This window comes from Pristiophorus japonicus, chromosome 8, assembly GCF_044704955.1.
Source record: "Pristiophorus japonicus isolate sPriJap1 chromosome 8, sPriJap1.hap1, whole genome shotgun sequence".
Lineage (NCBI taxonomy): Eukaryota > Metazoa > Chordata > Chondrichthyes > Pristiophoridae > Pristiophorus > Pristiophorus japonicus.
Window position 1 is genome coordinate 167201124 of NC_091984.1, and position 26447 is coordinate 167227570.

Sequence of the window (26447 nt, forward strand, 5' to 3'; positions counted from 1 at the left end):
CCTCGCTCCCTCCCCCACCCTCATCCAATACCTCCACCCTCCTCTCTCCCTCTCTTCCCCCAACCTCCTCCCTTCCCCTACCCACCTCCCTCCCTCCCCCACCCTATCGTATCCCTCCTCCCTCCCTCTCCTACCCTCATCCAATACCTCCACCCTCCTCTCTCTCCCCCATCCTCCTCCCTTTCCCTGTCCATCCTCTCTCCCTCCCCCGCTCCTCCCAGCCCATCCTCCCTCCCCGCCCCACTCTACTCCTCCCTTTCTGCCTCATTTACCTCCAAACCACCCCCATCCCCACCCTACTCCCTCCCTTGCCGCCACTCTCTCCCCCGCCTAACAGCGCCTTGAGGGGGAAGAGGATCCTACCACTGGAATCAGCCTTATGCCTGCGTCAACATCAGATTTCTATTATCAGTGTTTTTATTACCTGGCAACGGATAAGGACCACACCCAGTGAGTGAACTTGGCTTCAGCTTCAGTGGGACAACCTCTCTGGCATTAATCATTGTCACACGGTCTGAAGGAGGAAACAGGTGTTACACACATTACAGTTAGTGCGATAGGCTGTACACACAGTACAGTCAGTGCGATGGGCTGTACACACCGTAGAGTCAGTGAGATGGGCTGTACACACCGTACAGTCAGTGAGAGTGAGATGGGCTGTTCACACGACACAGTCAGTGAGGTGGGCTGTACACACGGTACAGTCAGTGAGATGGGCTGTACACACGGTACAGTCAGTGAGATGGGCTGTACACACAGTACAGTCAGTGAGGTGGGCTGTACACACAGTACAGTCAGTGAGATGGGCTGTACACATGGTACAGTCAGTGAGATGGGCTGTACACACGGTACAGTCAGTGAGATGGGCTGTTCACACGGTACAGTCAGTGAGATGGGCTGTACACACCGTACAGTCAGTGAGATGGGCTGTACACACGGTACAGTCAGTGAGATGGGCTGTTCACACGGTACAGTCAGTGAGATGGGCTGTACACACGGTACAGTCAGTGAGATGGACTGTACACACGGTACAGTCAGTGAGATGGGCTGTTCACACGGTACAGTCAGTGAGATGGGCTGTACACACGGTACAGTCAGTGAGATGGGCTGTACACATGGTACAGTCAGTGAGATGGGCTGTTCACACGACACAGTCAGTGAGATGGGCTGTACACATGGTACAGTCAGTGAGATGGGCTGTTCACACGACACAGTCAGTGAGATGGGCTGTTCACACGACACAGTCAGTGAGATGGGCTGTTCACACGACACAGTCAGTGAGATGGGCTGTACACACAGTACAGTCAGTGAGGTGGGCTGTTCACACGACACAGTCAGTGAGGTGGGCTGTTCACACGACACAGTCAGTGAGATGGGCTGTTCACACAGTACAGTCAGTGAGATGGGCTGTACACACAGTACAGTCAGTGAGATGGGCTGTTCACACGACACAGTCAGTGACATGGGCTGTACACATGGTACAGTCAGTGCGATGGGCTGTACACATGGTACAGTGAGGTGGGCTGTTCACACGACACAGTCAGTGAGGTGGGCTGTACACATGGTACAGTCAGTGAGATGGGCTGTTCACAAAATACAGTCAGTGAGATGGGCTGTAGACATGGTACAGTCAGTGAGATGGGCTGTACACACGGTACAGTCAGTGAGATGGGCTGTACACATGGTACAGTCAGTGAGATGGGCTGTACACATGGTACAGTCAGTGCGATGGGCTGTACACATGGTACAGTCAGTGAGATGGGCTGTACACACAGTGCTGTCAGTGAGATGGGCTGTACACATGACACAGTCAGTGAGATGGGCTGTACACACGACACAGTCAGTGAGATGGGCTGTACACACAGTACAGTCAGTGAGATGGGCTGTACGCACAGTGCAGTCAGTGAGATGGGCTATACACACGACACAGTCAGTGAGATGGGCTGTACACACGGTACAGTCAGTGAGATGGGCTGTTCACACGGTACAGTCAGTGACATGGGCTGTACACACGGTACAGTCAATGAGATGGGCTGTACACATGGTACAGTCAGTGAGATGGGCTGTTCACACGACACAGTCAGTGAGATGGGCTGTACACATGGTACAGTCAGTGAGATGGGCTGTTCACACGACACAGTCAGTGAGATGGGCTGTTCACACGACACAGTCAGTGAGATGGGCTGTTCACACGACACAGTCAGTGAGATGGGCTGTACACACAGTACAGTCAGTGAGGTGGGCTGTTCACACGACACAGTCAGTGAGGTGGGCTGTTCACACGACACAGTCAGTGAGATGGGCTGTTCACACAGTACAGTCAGTGAGATGGGCTGTACACACAGTACAGTCAGTGAGATGGGCTGTTCACACGACACAGTCAGTGACATGGGCTGTACACATGGTACAGTCAGTGCGATGGGCTGTACACATGGTACAGTCAGTGAGGTGGGCTGTACACACAGTGCTGTCAGTGAGATGGGCTGTACACATGGTACAGTCAGTGAGATGGGCTGTACACACGACACAGTCAGTGAGATGGGCTGTACACACAGTACAGTCAGTGAGATGGGCTGTACACACAGTGCTGTCAGTGAGATGGGCTGTACACACGACACAGTCAGTGAGATGGGCTGTACACACGACACAGTCAGTGAGATGGGCTGTACACACAGTACAGTCAGTGAGATGGGCTGTACGCACAGTGCAGTCAGTGAGATGGGCTATACACACGACACAGTCAGTGAGATGGGCTGTTCACACAGTACAGTCAGTGAGATGGGCTGTACACACAGTACAGTCAGTGAGATGGGCTGTTCACACGACACAGTCAGTGACATGGGCTGTACACATGGTACAGTCAGTGCGATGGGCTGTACACATGGTACAGTCAGTGAGGTGGGCTGTACACACGGTACAGTCAGTGAGATGGGCTGTACACATGGTACAGTCAGTGAGATGGGCTGTACACATGGTACAGTCAGTGCGATGGGCTGTACACATGGTACAGTCAGTGAGATGGGCTGTACACACAGTGCTGTCAGTGAGATGGGCTGTACACACGGCACAGACAGTGAGATGGGCTGTACACACGACACAGTCAGTGAGATGGGCTGTACACACAGTACAGTCAGTGAGATGGGCTGTACACACAGTGCTGTCAGTGAGATGGGCTGTACACACGACACAGTCAGTGAGATGGGCTGTACACACGACACAGTCAGTGAGATGGGCTGTACACACAGTACAGTCAGTGAGATGGGCTGTACGCACAGTGCAGTCAGTGAGATGGGCTAGACACACGACACAGTCAGTGAGATGGGCTGTACACACGACACAGTCAGTGAGATGGGCTGTACACACAGTACAGTCAGTGAGATGGGCTGTTCACACGACACAGTCAGTGAGATGGGCTGTACACACAGTACAGTCAGTGCGATGGGCTGTTCACACGACACAGTCAGTGAGATGGGCTGTACACACGACACAGTCAGTGAGATGGGCTGTACACACAGTACAGTCAGTGCGATGGGCTGTACACACAGTACAGTCAGTGTGATGGGCTGTTCACACGACACAGTCAGTGAGATGGGCTGTACACACAGTACAGTCAGTGCGATGGGCTGTTCACACGACACAGTCAGTGCGATGGGCTGTACACACAGTACAGTCAGTGTGATGGGCTGTTCACACGACACAGTCAGTGAGATGGGCTGTACACACAGTACAGTCAGTGCGATGGGCTGTTCACACGACACAGTCAGTGAGATGGGCTGTTCACACGACACAGTCAGTGAGGTGGGCTACACATACGGCAGAACTGAATATTGGGCAGTTAGTATAACAGGTCGCCCATGCGTTACCGCTACCACCCAGAGGAATTTCTACCACTGTATGTCGCAACGGATCTATGCCGGTGTTTATGCTCCACACAAGCCTCCTACCACTCTTCATCTAACCCGATGAGCATATCATAGGATTACATAGTATATACGACACGGAAACATGCCATTTTGCCCAACCAGTCCATGCCGGTGTTTATGCTTCACTCGAGCCGCCTCGCGTCTTTCCTCATCTAACTCTATCAGCATAACCCTCTATTCCCTTCTCCCTCATATGCTTGTCTCGCCTCCCTTTAAATGCATCTATACTATTCGCTTTAACCACTCCCTGTGGTAACGAGTTTCACATTCCCACCACTCTTTGGGTAAAGAATTTTCTTTTGAATTCCCTATTGGAATTCTTGGTGACAATCTTATATTGATGGCCTTCATTTATGCTCTTCCCCACAAGTGGAAACATTCTCTCTGAATCCACTCTAACAAAACCTTTCTTCATTTTAAAGACCTCTATTAGGTCACCCCACTCCCCCCCCTCCCGCCCCCACCACCCCCAGCCTGCTCTTTTCAAGAGAAAAGAGACCCTGTCTGTTCATTCTTTCCTGATATGTATATCCTCACACTTCTTGTATCATCCTTGTAAATGTTCTCTACACTCTCTTCAGTGCCTCTATAATCCTTTTTATAATATGGCAACCAGAACTGTACGCAGTACTCTAAGGGCTCAATTTTCTCCAGTTATCTGCGCCGTTTTTTTGGCATGCACCTTGTTTTTGGAGTAAATTAAAATCTCCAAGTTTCCCCAAAGTTTCTGTGCCGCGTAACTCAGTTAGGTACGATTTTTTTTAGGTTACGATTTTGTTGTGTCATAATAGGTGTCTGCGCTAGTTTTTCACATTTAAGCAAGTTTGGTCAACATTTACATTTTTCCTAGCATGGTGTATGTGACCACTCCAAAAAGCCTTCTGGGCACTTAAGAAATAGCAGCGCACATTAAAATACCGGCGCAGAACGACGCCATTGTTTTTAGGCGAAGTTTTAGAGGAAGTCAAGAAGGCAAGGAATATGCATCATGAAGCTTAACTTTTTCAAAGTAAAAAGGGAGAAAATGGAAGTCAAATGCCATTGTTTAATTTTTGATTTTTTTCAAAGTACCCAACATCTCCTCACCGGCCTCGAGGGTTGGAGCGTCAATCGGCAGGATCGCTCCCTCGCCCGAACACAGGGGCTCGGGGCTCGGCTTCACAAGAAGCCTGGGGGTGGGGTGGAGTGTAAGCCGAGCCCCTGTGTCCGATTCTTCCTGCTGACGCTCCAACCCTCGAGCCCGGTGAGGAGACGTTCGGTGGTGAGGTGGTACTTTAAAAACATCAAAAATTAAACAATTGCATTTGACTGCGTTTCTTCATTGAATGACTCGCTTCCCATTCTAAGCAAGCCTATTGCGCATGCGCAGACCAGGGTGTGGTCCATACTAGGGCGTCCACCTTGGGGGGGGGAGAGAGGAAAGAAGATATGAGTTCTTTGTCCTGCTGTTTTGAGCTTCTTGCAAAGCTACAATTAAATTATTAGGGCAATATTGACAATGCCATACCTCGTGCAAGGCTTCTGCATGATGGTGCTGTGGAGGAGAAGATTGATTAGACAGCATCACCTGAGGAACCTCAGAGCACGTAGGATGATGGGCAGGAGGCCTTGCCCACATCGGGCATATTGAGACAGATGTTCATACCTGTACTTTAGTGATGCAGACTGTGTGAGAAGGCTGCGTTTCCGCAAAGAAGTTGTAACTGAGATCTGTGAGTTAGTAAAAGCAGATCTGTACCCTAGAAACATCAGGAGGACTGCTCTGTCAGTTGAAGTAAAGGTTACAGCTACACTTTCATTTTATGCATCTGGATCATTCCAGGCCACAACTGGGGATGTGCAACACATATCTGCTTTCGGCAGGTGACTGCTGCACTATATGCCCGACGGAATGACTCCATAAAGTTCCCTATGACCACCCAGGCAATGCATGACAGGGCTGTGGGCTTCTCCAGGATTGCTGGCTTCCCAATGGTACAGGGCTGCAATGATTGTACCCACATCGCCTTGCGGGCACCTTTGGAGAATTCCAAGATGTACAGGAACAGAAAAGGCTTCCACTCCGTGAATGTGCAGCTCGTCTGTGACGACATGCATCGCATCATGGCAGTTGATGCAAGATACCCTGGGAGCACCCATTATGCGTTCATCCTACTCGAGAACGCTATGTCGGCCATGATTCAGCAGCAGCCAGAAGGGTAGAGCTGGCTGCTGGGAGACAAAGGGTACGGCCTTGCCACCTGGCTCAGGATGCCCCATGCATAACCCGGTCGGAAGCTGACCGGGAATACATAACAGAGAGGACCATTGGCATCTTGAAGCAGCAGTTCCGATGCCTGGATCATTTCGGAGGCTACTTGCAATACTCCCCCTGAGATTTTCGGTCAGTTCACTGTTGTCTGCTGCATGCTGCACAACTTATCCATCATGAGGCAGCAGCAGCTGGTAGTAGAAGACCCACCTGAGGTCAGAGTGGCTGATGATGAGGAAGATGCAGATGACGAGGAGGAGGAGGAGGAAGCCATGCAACTACCTGAACCCGGAGCACGACGGCGGGGGAGGGCGGGCCTTCGTGCCCCTTTAACGATTGCGCGAGCCTTGCGCCAGCAGCTCATCCGTGAACGCTTTGCTGCCTGAAGGCTCAGTGGCAACTATTCCACATGGACCATGTTTACTGTTTGGACCTGTTCCGTAATGTTGTGTTGTGTTAATGGAACAAATAATGGAAATGCTTCTTCTTTAGTTCAAAAAGTTGTGTTAATAATGGAACAAATAATGGAAATGATTCAGTTGTAATTTAAAATATATTTTATTCCAAAGTTTAACACTTGTTTGTACTTAACTTAACTTTAATAAAAAATATTCTTGTATCATACTTTAAAGTTTGCAGTTAAGATCACTTACAAACTTTAAGATCACATAAACTTTTAAACTTGTACATTTACATCACTTATAACAGTAACAACAATAATAACAACAACAGCAAAGAAAGGCTGCACCCATCTCTCCTTCATCTTATTCCAAGACCGCCCGCTACGCTTAGGCTTGGTGACTCCACCCCTGCCTGTAGGCAGTGGCACAGCGTTTCTCGGGTTGGTACCAAGCTTATTCTTTCAAGCATCTTGGGTAATGCGCACTTCTTGATGGGGGGGCGTGGGCAAGCAGGAATGTGGAAGGCCCGGCTTGGGCCTCTTCAGAGGTTGATCTGGAGATTGGAGTGGGAGTGGCAGTTGATTCCATCAATAGCCGCGGGGTCCGGGCGTGTTCCCTTATTGCAACAGCTACCTACATCATTCCCTCCCTCATGTGCCCAGACAGTGTCTCAACTACCTGCAACATTCCCTCCCTCATGTTCTCCGACAGTGTATCGACTACCTGTGATATTTCATCCCTAATGTGCCAGACAGTGTCCCCATTTCTCGCGAGAGTGTTGTTACTTCTCCCGATAGTCCCGATACCTCATCACCCACCAGGAGTGATCGCATAAGGTCAGTGCTCTTCCCACTAATTGCCAACATCTGAACCACATCTATTACATCCTGCATCTCAGGAGAGCGCTTTCGAGCTCTCCTTCCTCTCCTCACCCTGGGTGTGGCTCGCTGCACCGCACTGGGACCCGCAGCCTCAGACGGTGGGGCCCTGGGTGTGGCTTGCTGCACCCCACTGGAACCCACAGTCATAGACTGTGTGAAACCATGGAATGTCCCAACACTCGTACTCACTCATTGGGCAGTACCAGCACCTCTTCCAGAGTGAGAACAACAGTGGGGGCTTCTTCCTACCCCTCACTCTCACCCCCATGCTCTTGGTCTGGAAGGTGGGATTGGAAGATGTTCTCCTCTTCAGGCTCGACCTCGTCTGAATCTTATTCTGCATCGGCTTCAGCCTCATCAGGGTTGGCCTCAAGTTCTGCAAGATATAACAGAACAGACAAGTGGTTAGCAGCAGAGGAGGGGGCAGGGTGGGTGGCATGAATAGGCTCACACAGCACAGGCAGCAGGCTGATTTGAAGGACCATGATGAATGATAGCACATTACATTAACCGAAGCGTAGATGATGGTGACATCCCCATGAACCGAAGCATGGCTAGCCCGCGCAGTACTTAACTTTTAGCAAAGCCAGAATGTGGAATTTGCAGGACTTACTCTCTCACTCGAGTATGGGCCCAGCTTGTGCAGTGGTGGTTGCTTTTCTCCAGGCAGGACCCATCAAAGCAGCGACCCTCTCTTCCAAAGGTGTCAGTGGCTGCAGATTTGCCGGGCCTCCTCCTGTTCGAGTCCTTTCCCTTTTGTTGTGTGCCAGCTTCCTGTGCAAAGATGAAAATATAACTTTTTAGAGAGGGTGTCTTTCTGCTGGGTGGAACATACAGATGTCACATTTACAATTGCAATTCCAGTGAATAAATGAAAATATTACTTACACTAACTACTTGACCAAGGTCCTGCCACTTCTTTTTGCACTGGCCTCCAGACCTCAGGATGGTCACCATTGCACAGTAATCTTCTGCAACTTGGTTCCAGCGTTTCTTCATTTCTTTTGGTGAAACTTTTATGTGACCTCTGTTGGTGTCCAGCTCGTGCCATCTGGCCTCAGTTACAGTAACCAGTGCCTCTATTTCCTCTTGTAAGAAATTCTTGGTTCTCGAGCCACGTTACTTATTGCAGTTCCGATTTTTTCCACTGAGAATTAAAGTTCCCACACGGTTCTCATACACAACTGGCTCTTTAAAAATGGCTGAATGCAGATCGGGAGGTGTACTGGGCATGCGCGCCCATAGCAGTCACGTAAAAAGCTTCATTTTTTTTTACGGATACGCAGAAGGGGGGGGGCATCGTTTTTTTCAGCAAAGACATTAGGCTTCACCGCCAGAAGCTAACGGACAGGCTGTGCAGCGCCAATTTTAAACATTAGAACGGGAACTTTCAAATTATGTTTTTGGAGTAGTCAGGGCCAAAAATAAAGGCATTGGGGAAAATTGAGTGGTCTAACCAAGGTTCAATACAGGTTTAGCATAACTTACCTACTTTTCAATTCTATACCTCGAGAAATAAACCCGAGTGCTTGGTTTGCTTTTTTACAGCCTTGCTAACCTGTATCGAAACTTTTCGTGATCCCTTTGTTCCTCTACCCCGAGCAGGTAGGGGAACATCTAGGCAATAGTATCATAATATAATACGCTTTAAGATGAGAATTGGGAAAGACATAAATATGATGAAAAACAGGTTAATAGATTGGAGAAAAGATGATTTTGAGGGGCTGAGAATAGAACTTGGGAAAATAAAATGGGCAACAATATTGGACTCGCACCCTCCAAGTAATAAGTGACATAAGAACATACGAAATAGGAGCAGGAGTAGGCCACCTGGCCCCTCGAGCCTGCTCCGCCATTTAATAAGATGATGGCTGATCTGATCATGGACTCAGCTCCACTTCCCTGCCCGCTCCCCAAAACCCTTTACTCCCTTATTGCTCAAAAATCTGTCTATCTCTGCCTTAAATATAGTCAATGACCCAGCCTCCACAGCTCTGTGGGGCAGAGAATTCCATAGATATACAACCCTCTGAGAGAAGAAATTCCTTCATATCTCAGTTTTAAATGGACGGCCCCTTATTCTGAGACTATATCCTCTAGTTTTAGTTTCCTCTATGAGTGGAAATAACCTTTCTGCATCCACCTTGTTGAATCCCCTCATTATCTTATATGTTTCAAAAAGATCACCTCTCATTCTTCTAAACTCCAATGAGTATATGGCCAACTTACTCAACCTATCTTCATAAATCAACCCCCTCATCTCCAGAATCAACCTAGTGAACCTTCTCTGAACAGCCTCCAATGCAAGTATATCCTTCCTTAAAAACGGAGACCAAAACTAAACGCAGTACTCCAGGTGTGGCCTCACCAATACCCTGTACAGTTGTGGCAGGACTTTGCTGCTTTTATACTCTACCCCCCTTGCAATAACTCCCTGTTCTTCTATTCTTTCTACCAAAATGTAATACCTTACATTTACGTGTTGAACATCATTTGCCAATTATATGCCGGATTCTGTAAGTTTATTAATGTCCTCCTGTAATTTTTGCAATCCTCCTCAGTATTGACAATCATCCCCAATTTGGTGTCATCTGCAAATTTAGAAATTGTGTTTTTGATTCCAAAGTTTAAATCGTTAATATAAATTGTGAACAACAGTGATCCTAGCACCGATCCTTGTGGAACACCACTACCCATCTTCTGCCACTGAATAGCTACCTTTTACCCCGACTCTCTGCTTTCTGTCTTAAAGCCAGCTAACTATCTATTCTGCTACTTGTCCCCTGACTCTGCATTCTCTGACCTTGTTCATCAGTGTTTTATGGGGTACCTTATCAAAGGCCTTTTGAAAATCTAGATAAATTATATCTACTGCATTACCATTGTCTACTCTCTGTGTTACCTCTTCAGAAAATTCAATGAGGTTGGTCAAGCAAAACCTTCCCTTTTAAAATCCATGCTGACTATTCATTATTATATTTTTGGTTTCTTGATGTTCTATTTTCTCCTTTAGTCAGGATTCTGTTACTTTTCCTACCACCGATGTTAAGCTGACTGGTCTATAATTCCTTGGATGTTTTCTATCCCTCTTCTTAAATATAGGTATTACGTTAGCTACCCACCAGTCCTCTGGCACTATTCCTTTTTCTAACGAATTGTTAAATATGTGAAGTAATGCCTCTGCGATCTCTTCCCTAGATTGTTTTAAAACAAGTGGATGCAATCCATCCGGACCAGGAGTTTTATCCTCTTGAGTTTGACTAGTTTATTTAATATATCCCCTTTTTTTATTTTAAATGTACTTATCCCATTATTATTCTCATCATTCAATGTCATGTCCACCTGTTCTATCTCCCTGGTAAATACTGAAGCAAAATAATTATTTCACATTTTTGCCATCTCTCTATTGTTACCTGTGGTATTATCCTGTCTATCACTTCCTTTTTATATTGATGTGCCTTAAAATATATTATTTTGTTTATGTTCCTTGATCATTTAATTTCATAATTCCTCTTTGCCTTCCTAATTGTTTTTTAGACTTCTCTCCTAATCTTTTCGTATTCTCCCTTATCATGCACTCCCCTGCTGTCAATGTACCTAATGTATGCCTCTTTCCTTACCCTCAATTGTTCCCTTATGATTTTATTCATCCATGGAGTCTCATTAGAATTTAGCTTGTTATTTCCTTTTAATGAAATATATTTTTTTCAATACCATTTTAAATGTTTTCCATTGTTCTACATCATTGTTTGCCAATATTGTTGCCCATTTTATTTTCCCAAGTTCTATTCTCAGCCCCTCAAAATCATCTTTTCTCCAATCTATTAACCTGTTTTTCATCATATTTATGTCTTTCCCAATTCTCATCTTAAAGCGTATTATATTATGATACTATTGCCTAGATGTTCCCCTACCTGCTCGGGTTCATTCCCCATTACTTGATCCAATAGCAAATCCTCTCTTGTTGAGGTTTTTACATACTGGCTTAGAAAGGAGTCCTGTACACATTGTAGGCACACCATTCCCTTATCCCCTTTACCTACCTCTTCTGACCAATTAATATCGGGGTAGTTGAAATCCACCATGATTATTATTCTATATTTTTTACTCATTTCCCTAATTTGTCTGCATATTTATTCCTCCACCTCCCACTATTGGGTGGTCTGTAGACTATACCTATTAGTGTGTTTAATTCTTTATTATCTTTTACCTCTATCCATATGGATTTTATTTTTGTCTTGCTGATAGCTGCGTCAGTTTTTTCTACTGCCATTATATTATCCCTAATAATTATACCATCCCTTTTCCCTTCTCTATCTTTTCTAAATATGTTACACCCTGCAATGTTTAATTCCCAATCCTGATTTTTCTGTAGCCATGTCTTTTTTATTATCCTTCTATTCCTTTCTCCCTCATGTGCTTGTCTAGTTTTAAATACATTAGAAAATTTTATCTCAAAAATTAACTAATCCTTTTACATCATCTGGTACAGAAGCAACATAGTGAAAGAGCATTTTTAAAAGCAAACTTCTTGTATCGAGTTTTCATTTTAGAAATTTCTGGAAAGCCCATTGAAAACCCGACTGTGCGGCCCAAATGCGAGCAGGTACTGAGCCCTGTCTAACATTGCTCCAGCTACACCAGCTTCAACTCAATAAGGAACATGGACGTTAGACTCTGATGGGTGCAACATCTATGCCTCTAGAGCATATCATTCAACAAAATCCTCAATGGGAATTACCTTCGGATGCGCTATAAATGGTGAAAATGGCTCCTCCGCCAATACCCATACTTTGGGGGTTGATCAAGGAGCTACAGAGCAGTGCAGCAATCGCACCATCAACGGCCGATCCACCTTGCTCCAGGATTTTTCTGCAACAATAAACAGGAAAAAATGTGTCACTTGAAGATAAAACAGCAAGACAAGCTTAAATATGACTGCCAATGATATTGGTGTAACGATGCTTAGCGTGTTTGTGTGCAGAGGTAGTAATGCATTCATAATGAACAGGGTAATGCTTGGATTAAAATAGCAGATAGAGGAATGTCAGGAAACACATCAAGTGCAAATCATTGAGGAGGGAGGATTAATCTCCCATAACAGATCCGCCCTGGTTTCCTTCTGATCGGTAGATCTCGGCAATCTAACATCCACAAACACAACAACAGGAAAATCCGCCCCAGTGTTTATCCTCTGATACAGGCAGCAGTAATTGCTTGGCTATTGTAATGCATTTCAGACAGATTAAGGCCAGTTTCTTTCCTGTAAGCCATCTCTGCACAATGTATAATTACAAATCCCTAATGATCGTAGAAAGTTATTTGTTGACTTTTTGAAACTGATGAAAATCTAGTTTGACTCCCTGCACCAACAGTTTAAGAACATAAGAACATAAGAAATAGGAGCAGGAGTAGACCAAGCAGCCCCTCGAGCCTGCTCCGCCATTCAATAAGATCATGGCTGATCTGATCATGGACTCAGCTCCACTTCCCCGCCCGCTCCCCATAACCCCTTATCCCCTTATCATTTAAAAAATTGTCTATTTCTGTCTTAAATTTATTCAATGTCCCAGCTTCCACAGCTCTCTGAGGCAGCGAATTCCACAGATTTACAACCCTCAGAGAAGAAATTTCTCCTCATCTCAGTTCTAAATGGGCGGCCCCTTATTCTAAGATCATGCCCTCTAGTTCTAGTCTCCCCCATCAGTGGAAACATCCTCTCTACATCCATCTTGTCAAGCCCCCTCATAATCTTATACGTTTCGATAAGATCACCTCTCATTCTTTTGAATTCCAATGAGTAGAGGCCCAACCTACTCAACCTTTCCTCATAAGTCAACCCCCTCATCCCCGGAATCAACCTAGTGAACCTTCTCTGAACTGCCTCCAAAGCAAGCATATCCTTTCGTAAATATGGAAACCAAAACTGCACGCAGTATTCCAGGTGTGGCCTCACCAATACCCTGTACAGCTGTAACAAAACTTCCCTGCTTTTATACTCCATCCCCTTTGCAATAAAGGCCAAGATTCCATTGGCCTCCCTGATCACTTGCTGTACCTGCATACTATCCTTCTGTGTTTCATGCACAAGTACCCCCAGGTCCCGCTGTACTGCAGCATTTTGCAATCTTTCTTCATTTAAATAATAACATGCTCTTTGATTTTTTTTCTGCCAAAGTTTGTTCCAGCCTTTTGCTGAACAATTAATTAACATTCCACGAAACCTGAAAATAAGCAAAAACAGAAGCAGCTTCTGAAACAGCCTTGAAAATAGGCTTATGACATGTCATCATTCTGAGCTTGCAATGGGGAACAGGCTTGTCAGAACGTAAGCTGTAGGTATAACCAGCATTCCATCACTAGTATAGTAGAAGATTCTCCCTCATTTCCTGTGGAGAAATTGGAGGCTTTGTGACTATGCATAAAGATAAACTTAAACAATAAGTACCTCCCAGACAACGGAGGCAGTTCAAGCCTAGAGCAGCTGGAGGGAGTTTTAAACATAAGCATCTCCCTGACAACAGAGGCAGCTCGAGCCTGGAGTAGCTGGAGGGAGTTTTAAACATAAGCGTCTCGATGACAACGGAGGCAGCTTGAGCCTGGAGCAGCTGGAGGGCGTTTTAAACATAAGCGCCTCCCTGACAACGGAGGCAGCTCAAGCCTGGAGCAGCTGAAGGGAGTTTTAAACATACACGTCTCCTTGACAATGGAGGCAGCTCAAGCCTGGAGCAGCTGGAGGGAATTTTAAACATAAGCTAGCTGTTACAGGTCCTATTAAGTGGACAAAATGAGAAATAAAAGGTAATAAAATGATGACATCACAAGGATGGAGGACAGTGATTGGATAGGGAATGAATCTTAAAGAAAGTGAATAACTGATTTAATTTGCTTCAATTGCTGATTTAATTTTAACTTAATTTATAATTATGGTATATATTATTTAATTTTGTTTAATTATAATTAATCTTTATTATACTGATTTTACTATTGTATACTCCTTATTTTAGTATTTGCAATAAAATTTGTATTTCTTTTATGTTTTAGTTTTTTTGCTTGTGTCTATCTGCGTGCGTATTTTGGCTGCTGCTTCAGACTCGAGCCGTTTACTTGTTTTTACACTTCCTTCTCACACTTTTTCTCTCTTTCTCTTAATGGTCAATATCTAACGTGTTGTAAAATTGTTGTGAAACGCCTTGGGACATTTTACTCTGTTAAAGGTGCTATATAAATAAACGTTATTATTATTATGCAGGGGTACTCTTTGTGACTAAATCTAATTGATCATTGTTTGCACGAATTCCTAACCCAGTTCATATTGTCACTCCACTTTCCTCCCACTCACTGCTGCTTTTGGCCCTTACCTTTTGCTGCTCCAAGGGACTGAGTGTTGCTGCAAGCTGTGGCCAGGTTTTCTCTCAATAGGTTTACAAGACTTTATTCAGATATTACCAAGTGCTTGAAGTGGAAAATAAGGACAGTGAAAGAAAAGAAAGACTGCATTTATACAGTACGTTTCACAACCTCAGGTCGTCCCAAAGCACCTTCCAGCCAATGAAGTACTTTTGAAGTGTAGTCACTGTTGTAATGGAGGAAACGCGACAACCAAATTGTGCGTAGCAAGATCCCACAAACAGTAATGAATTAATGACCAGATAATCTGTATTAGTGATGTTGGTTGAGGAATAAATATTGGCCAGGACACCGGGGAGAACTTCACTGCTCTTCTTTGGAATAGTGCCATGGGATCATTTACATCCACCTGACAGGGCAGACAGGGCCTCAGTTTAACTGAAAGTTGGCAGCTCCTATGGTGCAGCACTCCCTCAGTACTGCATTGGAGGTCAGAGTGGGAGTGAAATGAACAAGTGCAATATGGAGTGCTGCTGTAAATTTGGGGCTGAGGTATATTTTTGGAACAGTAGAATAAATTTAGTGCTCCTAGTGGATAACCTCATTCCATAACACTAGTGATTCTATCTGGTCCTTGGCCTCCTACGCTGTTTCAATGAAGCTCAACGCAGGCTCAAGAAACAACGCCTCCTCTTTGTATAGGGTACTTTACAGTCTTCCCGCCTTAACATTGAGTTTAAGAACTTTAGACCTTAACCATCGCTCCCATTTTCTCTCGAATAGCAGGTGCTGGTTATGGAGCATGGCTGCACCAGAGCCACTGGAAGTGGAGGCGATGCGAGCTGGTGCTTGAATTGGGGTTCCCCTATCAGAGCATGGCCAGCACATTCCTGGGTCATTAGAAAGCGCTTTGAGATGTCCAGTGGTTGTGAAAGGCACTATATAAATCCAAGTCATCCTTTTTGTCACTGTTTCCATCTCGCTCTGCTATTCTGCTGTAACTATTTACACCTACTCTGAGCCCATCTTTTGTATTTATATTTATCTCATTATCACCTCCTATGCCTCACACCATCATCCCTTTTGTCATTTAATCACCGCTGCCCCCCACCCTAACATAGACCTTCTCCTTTTGTTCTTTTCCTGCCCCCTCTTCTTAGGCTCTGTAATTACTTAAAAGCTGAAATGTTATCTCCGATTCTCTCTCGACATCAGTAGTTTTAAATTTACTGACTTTTCAGAAACTTGAAGCCATCCTCCCACTGTTTTCCCATGCTGCTCATCACTTGGTGAATGTGGTTTACTGAAAGACAGTCTGTTTAGCCATGTCCCAAGGCACTCTTCTTCTTCTTAGGCAGTCCCTTGGAGTCGAGGATGACTTGCTTCCACACTAAAGTTAAGGTGATGATGAGACAAATGCGGAATCTACAGTCTCTGTCACAGGTGGGGCAGACGGTGGTTGGAGGGATGGGTGGGTGGGGTGTGTGGGTTGCCGTACGCTTCTTCTGCTGTTTGTACTTGGCTTCCGTGTGCTCCCGGCGAAGAGACTCCAAGTGTTTGGCGCCTTCTCAGATGCTGATCCTCCACTTTGAGCGGTCTCAAGGCCAAGGATTCCCAAGAGTCGGTGGGGATGTTAAATTTTTTCGAGGCGGTTTTGAGAGTGTCCTTTAAGCATTTTCTCTGCCCTCCTGGGACTCGCTTGCTGTGACGGAGCTCGAAGTAGAGCGTTTGTTTCGGGAGTCTAGCATCAGGCATGCGGACGATGTGGCCTGCCCATCGGAGCTAATCGAGTGTGGTCAATGCTTCGATGCTGGGGATGTTGGTCTGAGAGAGAACACTGATGTTGTTGAATTTGCAGGATTTTGAAGAGGCAGCATTGGTGGTACTTCTCCAGTGCTTTGAGGTGCCTACTGTACATAGTCCATGTCTCTGAAGCATATAGGAGGGCGGGCATCACTACTGCTCTGTAGACCATGAGCTTGGTGCCGGGTTTGAGATCCTGGTCTTCAAACATTCTTTTTCTCAGGCGACCGAAAGCTGCATTGGCACACTGAAGGCGGTGTTGGTCTTCGTCATCGATGTCTGTCCTTGCTGATAGTAGGCTCCCAAGATATGGGAAGTGACCCACGTTGTCCAAGGTCTCGTCATGGATCTTGATAATCAGGGAGCAGTACTATGTGGTGGGGGCAGGTTGGTAGACAACCTTTGTCTTACTGATGTTTAATGTAATGCCCCGACTCTTGTACGCTTCAGTGAAAATGTCAATGATGGTTTGGAGTTCAGACTCCAAGCGTGCTCAAATGCAAGCGTCATCTGCATACTGTAATTCAATGACAGAGGTTGGATCTGGACTGGAGGCATCGGAGGTTGAACAATTTCATGCTTGTCCTGTAGATTAACTCCACTCCAGTGGTGAGCTTGTTAAAGGTCACAACCCAAGTAACTCGTCACCTGACCTCGTATCCAAAAGGGAATGAGGTTGGAGTACTTGCACCACTGCAGCTTTTTGTTCAGGTCCAATGAGAGCATATTGTTTCTTCCCGGTTTTCTTTTTATTAATAATTTCTCCCTCTGTGGTGGATAGGTCCTTGGTTGAGCACCTGATCCTATGTCTTTGCCAAACATCGCTTTCCATCAATCCATCCCAACTCTTATATATTCTTTCCTTAGAAAGTTGTGGGTTCAAGTTCCACTCCAGAGACTAGGGCACATAATCCAGGCCAACATCCCAGGGTAATACTGAGGAGGTGCTGCATTTTCAGAGGTGCTGTATTTTGGATGAGATGTTAAACCGAGACCCTATCTTCCTCTTGGGTGCACCTGACAGATCCCATGGCATTATTTGGAAGAAGAGCAGGGGATTTCTCTCCAGTGTCCTGACCAATATTTATCCCTCAACTAACATCTTTAAAGGCAGATTATCTGGTCATTATCACATTGTTGTTTGTGGGATCTTGCTGTGTGCAAATTGCTTGCAACGTTTCCTACATTACAACAGTGACAGCACTTCAAAAAAGGACTTCATTGGATGTCCTGAGGTCCGAGAGGTGTTATATAAATGCAAGTTCTTTCTTTTTCAGTCAATTAGAGGGTGCAGCAATGATGACTCCGCTACCTTGCCATTGTTTATCAGCTAAAAACAATTCCATGATCTCATTCAGTTGCCGCGTGCAATCAGTGTTTATGATGCTTTCAGCTTCTGTACGTACAGAGTAACAATATATCCATTAACTCTGCCCTGCCCCTCATGCTGAACCCTTCATATGCCCGTTCCTCTCTGCTGTTTGTAGTTGGTAACTGGAGGAGAACCTTGCCTCAGTCTCATGGCTGGCTGTACAACAGCAACTCCAGTCTCAGATTTAAAAGCATTGTTGGTGTATCATTGAAACGCACCCAAACTGAGCGTCCTTTAAAGAGGCTATGGAAGGGATAATGACAGGTATTCAGCAATTAATGCTTCAGGAATGGCAAACCCAGGAAACATGACGAGTACCTTGACCCGGTCACCCGGTTCAGAGCACACCATCTCAAGCACTACAGCACTCTCATTTGAAAGGATTTCATTCAGCGTCTTTTCGCCTTCTGCTTGATCTCTACTCTGTGATTCATCCTGTAATGAAAAAGGATGAGACAGTGAAGGGATCATGGTTTTTTAAATTAATTAATGGGATGTGGGCGTCGCTGGCAAGGCCAGCATTTATTGTCCATCCCTAATTGCCCAAGGTGGTGGTGAGCTGGCTTCTTGAATTGCTGCAGTCTGCGTGGTGAAGGTGCTCCCTAAGGGTGGAAGCAAGTCTTCCTCGATTCCGAGGGACTGCCTATGATGAAGGTGCTCCCATAGTGCTGTTAGTGAGGGAGTTCCAGGAATTTGACTTAGCAACAATGAAGGAAAGGTAATATATTTCCAAGTCAGGATGGTGTGTGACTTGGAGGGGAACTTGAAGCTGGTAGTGTTCCCATGCGCCTGCTGCCCTTGTCCTTCTACGTGGTAGGAGTCACAGATTTAGGAGGTGCTGTCAAAGAAGCCTTGGAAAATTGCTACAGCCACGGTGCGCCGGTGGTGGAGGAAGTGAATGTTTAAGATGGTAGATGTGGTGCCGATCAACTGGGCTGCTTTGTCCTGGATGGTGTTGAGCTTCTTGTGTGTTGTTGGAGCTACACTCGTCCAGGCAAGTGGAAAGTATTCCATCGCACTCCTGAGTTGTGCCTTGTAGATGGTGACAAGGTGTTGGGGAGTCAGGAGGTGAGACACTCGCTGCAGAATACCCAGCCTCTGACCCGCACTTGTTGCCACAGTATTTATGTGGCTGGTCCAGTTAAATTTGTGGTCAATGGTGACCGCGCGCTCCCCCCCACCCCCCAGATGTTGATGGTGGATTTGATGATGGTAATGCCATTGAATGTCAAGGAACGGTGGTTACTGTTTTTCTTGTTGGAGATAGTCATTGCCTGGCACTTGTGTGACACAAATGTTACTTGCCACTTATCAGCCCAAGCCTGTATGTTGTCCAGGTCTCGCTGCATGCGGGCATGGACTGCCTCATTATCTGAGCAGTTGTGAATGGAACTGAGCACTGCAATCATCCCCACTTCTGACCTTATGATGGAGGGAAGGTCTTTGATGAAGCAGTGAAGATGGCTGGGCCTAGGACACTGCCCTGAGAAACTCTTGCATCGATGTCCTGGGGCTGAGATGATTGAGCTCCAACTACCATAACCATCTTCCTTTGTGCTAGGTATGACTCCAGCCACTAGAGAGTTTTCCCCCTGATTCTCATTGACATTAGTTTTACAAGGGCTAATTGATGCCACACTTGGTCAAATGCTGCCTTGATGTCAAGGGCAGTCACTCTCACCTCACCTCTGGAATTCAGCTCTTTCGTCCATGTTTGAACCAAGGCTGTGATGAGGTCTGGAGCCGAGTGGTCCTGGCAGACCCAAACAGAGCATCGGTGAGCAGGGTATTAGTGTGTACCTGCCAATGTTGTGGCTGTACCGGAACAGCTTAGCTAGAGGCGTGGTTAGTTCTGGTGCTCAAGTCTTCAGCACAACAATGTTGTCGGGTCTCATTGGCTTTGCTGTATCCAGCACTTCAACCGTTTTTTGATATCACGCAGAGTGAATCGAATTGGCTGAAGACTGGCTTCTGTGATGGTGGGACCTCAGGGGGAGGCTGAGATTGTTGCAAACACTTCAGCCTTGTATTTTGCACTCAGGTGCTGGATTCCGCCATTATTGAGGATGGGTATCTTCATGGAACCACCTCGTCCCGTTAGTTGTTCAATTCTCCACCACCATTCACAACTGGATATGGCAGGACTGCAGAGGTTTCATCTTGTTGATTGGTTGTGAGATTGCTTAGCTCTGACCATTGCATGTTGTTTCTATTGTTTATAGCATGCATGTAGTCTTGTGTTGGAGGTTCACCAGGTTGGCACCACATTTTTAGGTGCTGCTCCTGGCATACTCTTCTACACTCCTTATTGAACCAAGGTTTGTCCTCCAGCTTGATGGTAATCGTAGCGAGAAGAATATGCCGGGCCATGTGGTTACAGATAGTGGTGGAATGCAATTCTGCTCCTGCTGATGGCCCACAGCGTCTCATGGATGCCCAGTTTCAAGCTGCTAGATCTGTTCTGTATCTATTCCACTTAGCACAGTGGTAGTGCCACACACACGATGGAGGGTGACCTCAGTGTGACGACGGGATTTCGTCTCCACAAGGACTGTGTGATGGTCACGCCTACCAGTACTATCATGGACAGATTCATCTGAGACAGGTAGATTGGTGAGGATGAGGTCAAGTAGATTTTTCCCTCGTGTTGGTTCTCTTACCACCTACCGCAGATCCAGTCTGCCAACTATGTCCTTCAGGACTCGGCCAGCTCGGTCATAGTGATGCTACCAAGCCACTCGTGGTGATGGACATTGATGTCCACACCCAGAGTACATTGCTATCCTCAGTGCTTCTTCCAATTGGTGTTCAACATCGAGGAGCACTGATTCATCAACTGAGGGAGGGTGGTAGGTGGTAATCAGCACGAGATTTCCTTGCCCTTGCTTGACCTGTGGCAATAATGGGGCTAAGGGAGAAGGGCGCTGCTCAGACGATAGAGTCAGAGCTTGTGTGGACCGCCTATAATGATGAGGATGATGATGATGATGGAGTTGAAGGGCTGGAGGAGGTAACAGAGACAATGTTGGTGGGAATTAAACATTAGCATGAGAATCTAAATTGGAGGTTTTGACTAATGAGGGACCGACTTACACCCCGGTCCGACTTACCCGCCTCTGCCTCCACTTCGGCTTACCCCCTGGCCTGACTTACCAACCCCCAGGCCTGATTTACCCCCCCCCAGCCCGACTTACCCCCCTCCCCCCCAACCCCGACTTACCCCCACGGCCCGACTTACCCCCCCCCCCCCCGGTTCCCCTCAACTACCCCCCCCCCCAATTCCTGACTTCCCGTACCCTTCATTAAGATGGAGAGTGACACAGTTGGTCCTGAACTTAAAGAAAGGTAACTTCGATGGTATGAGACGCGAATAGACTAGGATAGACTGGCGAATGATACTTAAAGGGTTGACGGTGAATGGCAGACATTTAAAGATCACATGGATGAACTTCAACAATTGTACATCCCCGTCTGGTGTAAAAATAAAACGGGGAAAGTGGCTCAACCGTGGCTAACAAGGGAAATTAGGGATAGTGTTAAATCCAAGGAAGAGGCATATAAATTGGCCAGAAAAAGCAGCAAACCTGAGGACTGGGAGAAATTTAGAATTCAACAGAGGAGGACAAAGGGTTTAATTAGGAGAGGGAAAATAGAGTATGAGAGTATGCTTGAAGGGAACATAAAAACTGACTGCAAAAGCTTCTTTAGATATATGAAGAGAAAACGATTAGTGAAGACAAATGTAGGTCCCTTGCTGTCAGAATCAGGTGAATTTATAATGAGGAACAAAGAAATTGCAGACCAATTGAACAAATACTTTGGTTCTGTCTTCACTAAGGAAGACACAAATAACCTTCCGGAAATACTAGGGGACCAAGGGTCTAGTGAGAAGAAGGAACTGAAGGATATCCTTATTAGTCAGGAAATTGTGTTTGGGAAATTGATGGGATTGAAGGCCGGTAAATCCGCAGGGCCTGATAGTCTGCATCCCAGAGCACTTAAGGAAGTGGCCCTAGAAATAGTAGATGCACTGGTGGTCATTTTCCAACATTCTGTAGACTCTGGATCAGTTCCTATGGATTGGAGGGTAGCTAATGTAACCCCACTTTTTAAAAAAGGTGGAAGAGAGAAAACAGGGAATTATAGACTGGTTAGCCTGACATCGGTCGTGGGGAAAATGTTGGAATCAATTATTAAAGACGTGAAAGCAGTGACAGGATCGGTCCAAGTCAGCATGGATTTATAAAAGGGAAATCATGTTTGACAAATCTTCTAGACTTTTTTGAGGGCGTAACTAGTTGAGTGGACAAGGGAGAACCAGTGGATGTGGTGTATTTGGACTTTCAAAAGGCTTTTGACAAGGTCCCACACAAGAGATTAATGTAGTGTATATAGCACACGAAACACTGACTCCACACGGTCTGTTGTTGATCTAACTGCTGTGACCTTGGTCCTTTATTCACTAGCTTCAGAATGCCCACAGGTGTGCTGCGGGGCCTTATATACTGCCTCGTGCAGGTACTTTCAGGTCTCCCACCGCAGCGCCCTCTGTGGTGCACCATTGTACTTGTCATACATTTGAGGTACTGGCACAATACACAACAATTAATGTGCAAAATTAAAGCACATGGTATTGGGGGTAATGTATTGGCGTGGATAGAGAACTGGTTGGCAGACAAGAAGCAAAAACTAGGAATAAATGGGTCCTTTTCAGAATGGCAGGCAGTGACTAGTGGTGTACCTCAAGGTTCAGTGCTGGGCCCCCAGCTATTTACAATATACATTAATGATTTGGACGAAGGAATTGAATGTAATATCTCCAAGTTTGCAGATGACACTATGCTGGGTGGTGGTGTGAGCTGTGAGGAGGATGCGAAGAGGCTGCAGGGTGACTTGGACAGGTTAGGTGAGTGGGCAAACGCATGGATAAATGTGAGGTTATCCACTTTGGTGGCAAAAACAGGGAGGCAGAATATTATCTGAATGGTGACAGATTAGGAAAAGGGGAGGTGCAACGAGACCTGGGTGTCTTTCATCCTTATACTTGACACTGTTCCTTACTTGCTGGTACATTCAAGAGATTGAGTAGCTGTTTGAGGTCTGAATGTTCTTTGTCTGCAGTTCAGTCATTGAAAGTTGGCATGCAGGTACAGCAGGCAGTGAAGAAGGCAAGTGGCATGTTGGCCTTCATAGTGAGAGGATTTGAGTATAGGAGCAGGGAGGTCTTACTGCAGTTGTACAGGGCCTTGGTGAGGCCACACCTGGAGTATTGTGTACAGTTTTGGTTTCCTAATCTGAGGAAGGACGTTCTTGCTATTGAGGGAGTGCAGCGAAGGTTCACCAGACACATTCCCGGGATGGCAGGACTGACATATGAAGAAAGACTGGATTGACTAGGCTTATATTCACTGGAATTTAGAAGAATGAGAGGGGATCGCATAGAAACATATAAAATTCTGACGGGATTGGACAGGGTAGATGCAGGAAGAATGTTTGCAATGTTGGGGAAGTCCAGAACCAGTGGTCACAGTCTAAGGATAAGGGGTAAGCCATTTAGGGCCAAGAGGAGGAGAAACTTCTTCACTCAGAGAGTGGTGAACCTGTGGAATACTCTACCACAGAAAGTTGTTGAGGCCAATTCATTAAATATATTCAAAAGGGAGTTAAATGTGGCCCTTACAGCTCAAGGGATCAAGGGGTATGGAGAGAAAGCAGGAATGGGGTACTGAAGTTGCATGATCAGCCATGATCATATTGAATGGCGGTGCAGGCTCAAAGGGCTGAATGGCCTACTCCTGCACCTATTTTCTATGTTTCTACCCCCTCACCCCCCGTCTTACCCCCACCTCCCTCCGACTTACACCCGAGCCCGACTTACACCCGAGCCAGACTTACACCCGAGCCAGACTCACACCCGAGCCCAATTCAAATACGAACCGAATTACACTCCACTCAATTTACCCCCCCGCACCCTTCCCGATTTACACCCGGCCCCAGTTACAACCCGCTCAACTTTGGGAGCCAACCTGCTGTGCCCAAACAGCAATGGAAGCATTTGGTTCGAACACTGTAGAGGTGCCACTAGTGGCCGCTTAAAACAGGTGCTAGGCTCCATGAATATGCCAATAATGGGCCTTATGCCTGCGTTAGGACCCAAACTGGAAATTGGTTTTCCTGAAACTCATAAAAGGTCGGGTCTACTGCAGTCAGGATTACTTGATCTACATGTGGCCCAACCAATGGAACTTATAGGGACTGCTGGAGGCCACCACAAAGCGTGGGCTCATAAAGCGTGGCATCATGCGCTGCACCAGGGTAGTCCTCCAATTCAGACCCGATCCAACTTCTAGCTCATTCTCTTCAAAGCCACACCACAAGGGAGGAAGACGGAGAGCGCTTTTATTAACAAAACTCAGCATCACAACCAACTCCCTGGCTTGGAACAGACAAAGAAAAGGGACATGGGTGGTCAGGATTAACCAAGAGCCTGTGATAAATAGTCCTTGGCCTACAGCTGGAATTAGGAGGTCAGGTTTTGCAGTTGTCTAGAAAGAAGAGTGTGCTTAAAACAAGTGAGTTAGCCCACAATAGGGTCAAGACATAGTCTTAATGATTTCCTCCCATGTTTCCAAGGAGATTGAGTTAAACAAGTGGAATTAGCTTTGGCTGTTTTTCTGTATATTTACTTGCTGCCTGTGAAATAACGGCACCTAACCATTGGTACCGAGCCCCTTCTCATTAAGTGTTTCTCAATCCACCTTCAAAAAGAAACTAGCAGAAGACACAATATCCAGTTCAGACCAGAATGGGGCCCTGTTGTTGCACTGCTGTCACAACAACAGTAACTTGCATTTATATAGCACCTTTAACTTAGTAAGGTTACCCAAAGCACTTCACAGGAGTGTTATCAGACAAAAGTTGACACTGAGCCACATAAAGAGATTATTAGGACAGATGACCAAAAGCTTGGTCAAAGAGGTAGTCTTAAAGGTGGAGCGAGAGGCAGGGAGCTTTATGGAGGGACTTACAGAGCTTAGGGACTAGGCAGCTGAAGGCACGGCTGCCAAAAGTGGAGCAATTAAAACCGGTGATGCTCAAGAGACCAGAATTGGAAGAACGCAGATATCTCAGAGAGTTGTAGGGCTGGAGGAGTTTACACAGAGAGGGAGGGGTGAAGCCATGGAGGGATTTGACAAAATTAGATATTAGACAGCTTTCAGCTCACTTTCCTTGGCTATCTCAATATAACTCCAGATTTGGACAAGCCTAGCGATGCACTGGGAAGTGGGTATTACATTTAGGCACACGATGGATGGATGGAGTGCTCCCATTGCCTGCCTGTTGTAACCCCAGTGAGGCCTGAGCCAGTTTGAGGCCAAGGCCTCAGTTACATGCAGTTGGCGAGCTACAGGCGCCAAATGGACGCTCCGAGCCAGCTCACCCTTTGGGGAGTGTAGAAAAATCAGCTGGGTCCTGTGCAGAACCAACTGCCGGTCAAAGCCTGGGGCGCGGGGGGGTGGACAGGGGTTGAGAGGGTGGGGTAAGTGATCCCAGGGAATGCTTCCTGCCCCTCCTGGACCCACAAGAATACAAGTTAAAAATATCTTTGGGCTGTTTGCTGAGGATCGTTGGTTAGGTTAAGGCCGGTACAACTGGGCAGTGCATGCTCCACCCATTTGAACCTGAGAATTACAATCGGAATTAAACATTGGTCTATCAGGAAAGGCTGAACTTGCTTGGGCTCTTTTCTCCAGGAAAGAGAAGACTGAAGGGTGACCTAATAGCGGTCTTTAAAATGATGAAGAGGTTTGATAGGGTAGACCTAGAGAAGATGTTTCCATTTGTGGGGGAGACCAGAACCAGGGGCCATAAATATAAGATAGTCACTAAAACATCCAAGAGGGAATTCAAGAGAAACTTCTTTACCCAGAGTGGTTAAAATGTGGAACTCGCTACCACAGGGAGTAGTTAAGTGAATACTATAGATGCCTTTAAGGGAAAGCTAGATCAACACAAGGGAGAAATGAATAGAAAGAAAGATATGCTGATAGGGAGAGGTGAAGTAGAGTGGGAAGAGGCAGTTAAAATTAACCCCTTGTGCTGGAGCAGAATTGAAATGGCAACAATCAAAGGGGCATGTTACAACAGGGTGACAAAAATTCTGAAGCCGTTAGAGAGCCTCAAAAGGCATCATAACCTGTTTTTGTCAGGACTGCAAAGGAGGGGGGACTAGGAGACAGGCAAAAGAAGAGAGCGGAAACCGTAGGTACAGGTATGAATGTGCAGGCAAATGACAGCAGCATAGTGCTATGGCTGCTAAAACATGAGTCGGCTTGTTACATTACACTTTGGGTCTCTTCTGCCCCCAGTCTAGATCCTTTGGCATCTACATCTTAGTTTACACTTCTAGAAGAGGTCTGAGCTTCCACAGAAGTTGATAGCACAGGAGGCTACTCAATCCATCTT

At 46.2% G+C, this 26447-nt stretch overlaps 1 protein-coding gene across 1 annotated transcript in view; it reads right to left on the minus strand.

The window, feature by feature from the left end:
* The window catches only part of LOC139268803 (glutathione hydrolase 5 proenzyme-like), a 101436-nt gene that overhangs the window by 52275 nt on the left and 22714 nt on the right, over positions 1–26447 (minus strand). The window contains exons 2-3 of the mRNA XM_070887517.1: positions 12198–12328; positions 425–514 (exon numbers count right to left, since the gene is read on the minus strand). Coding sequence (XP_070743618.1) covers positions 425–514; positions 12198–12328 — 221 coding nt within the window. The remainder of the gene's footprint in view (positions 1–424; positions 515–12197; positions 12329–26447) is intronic.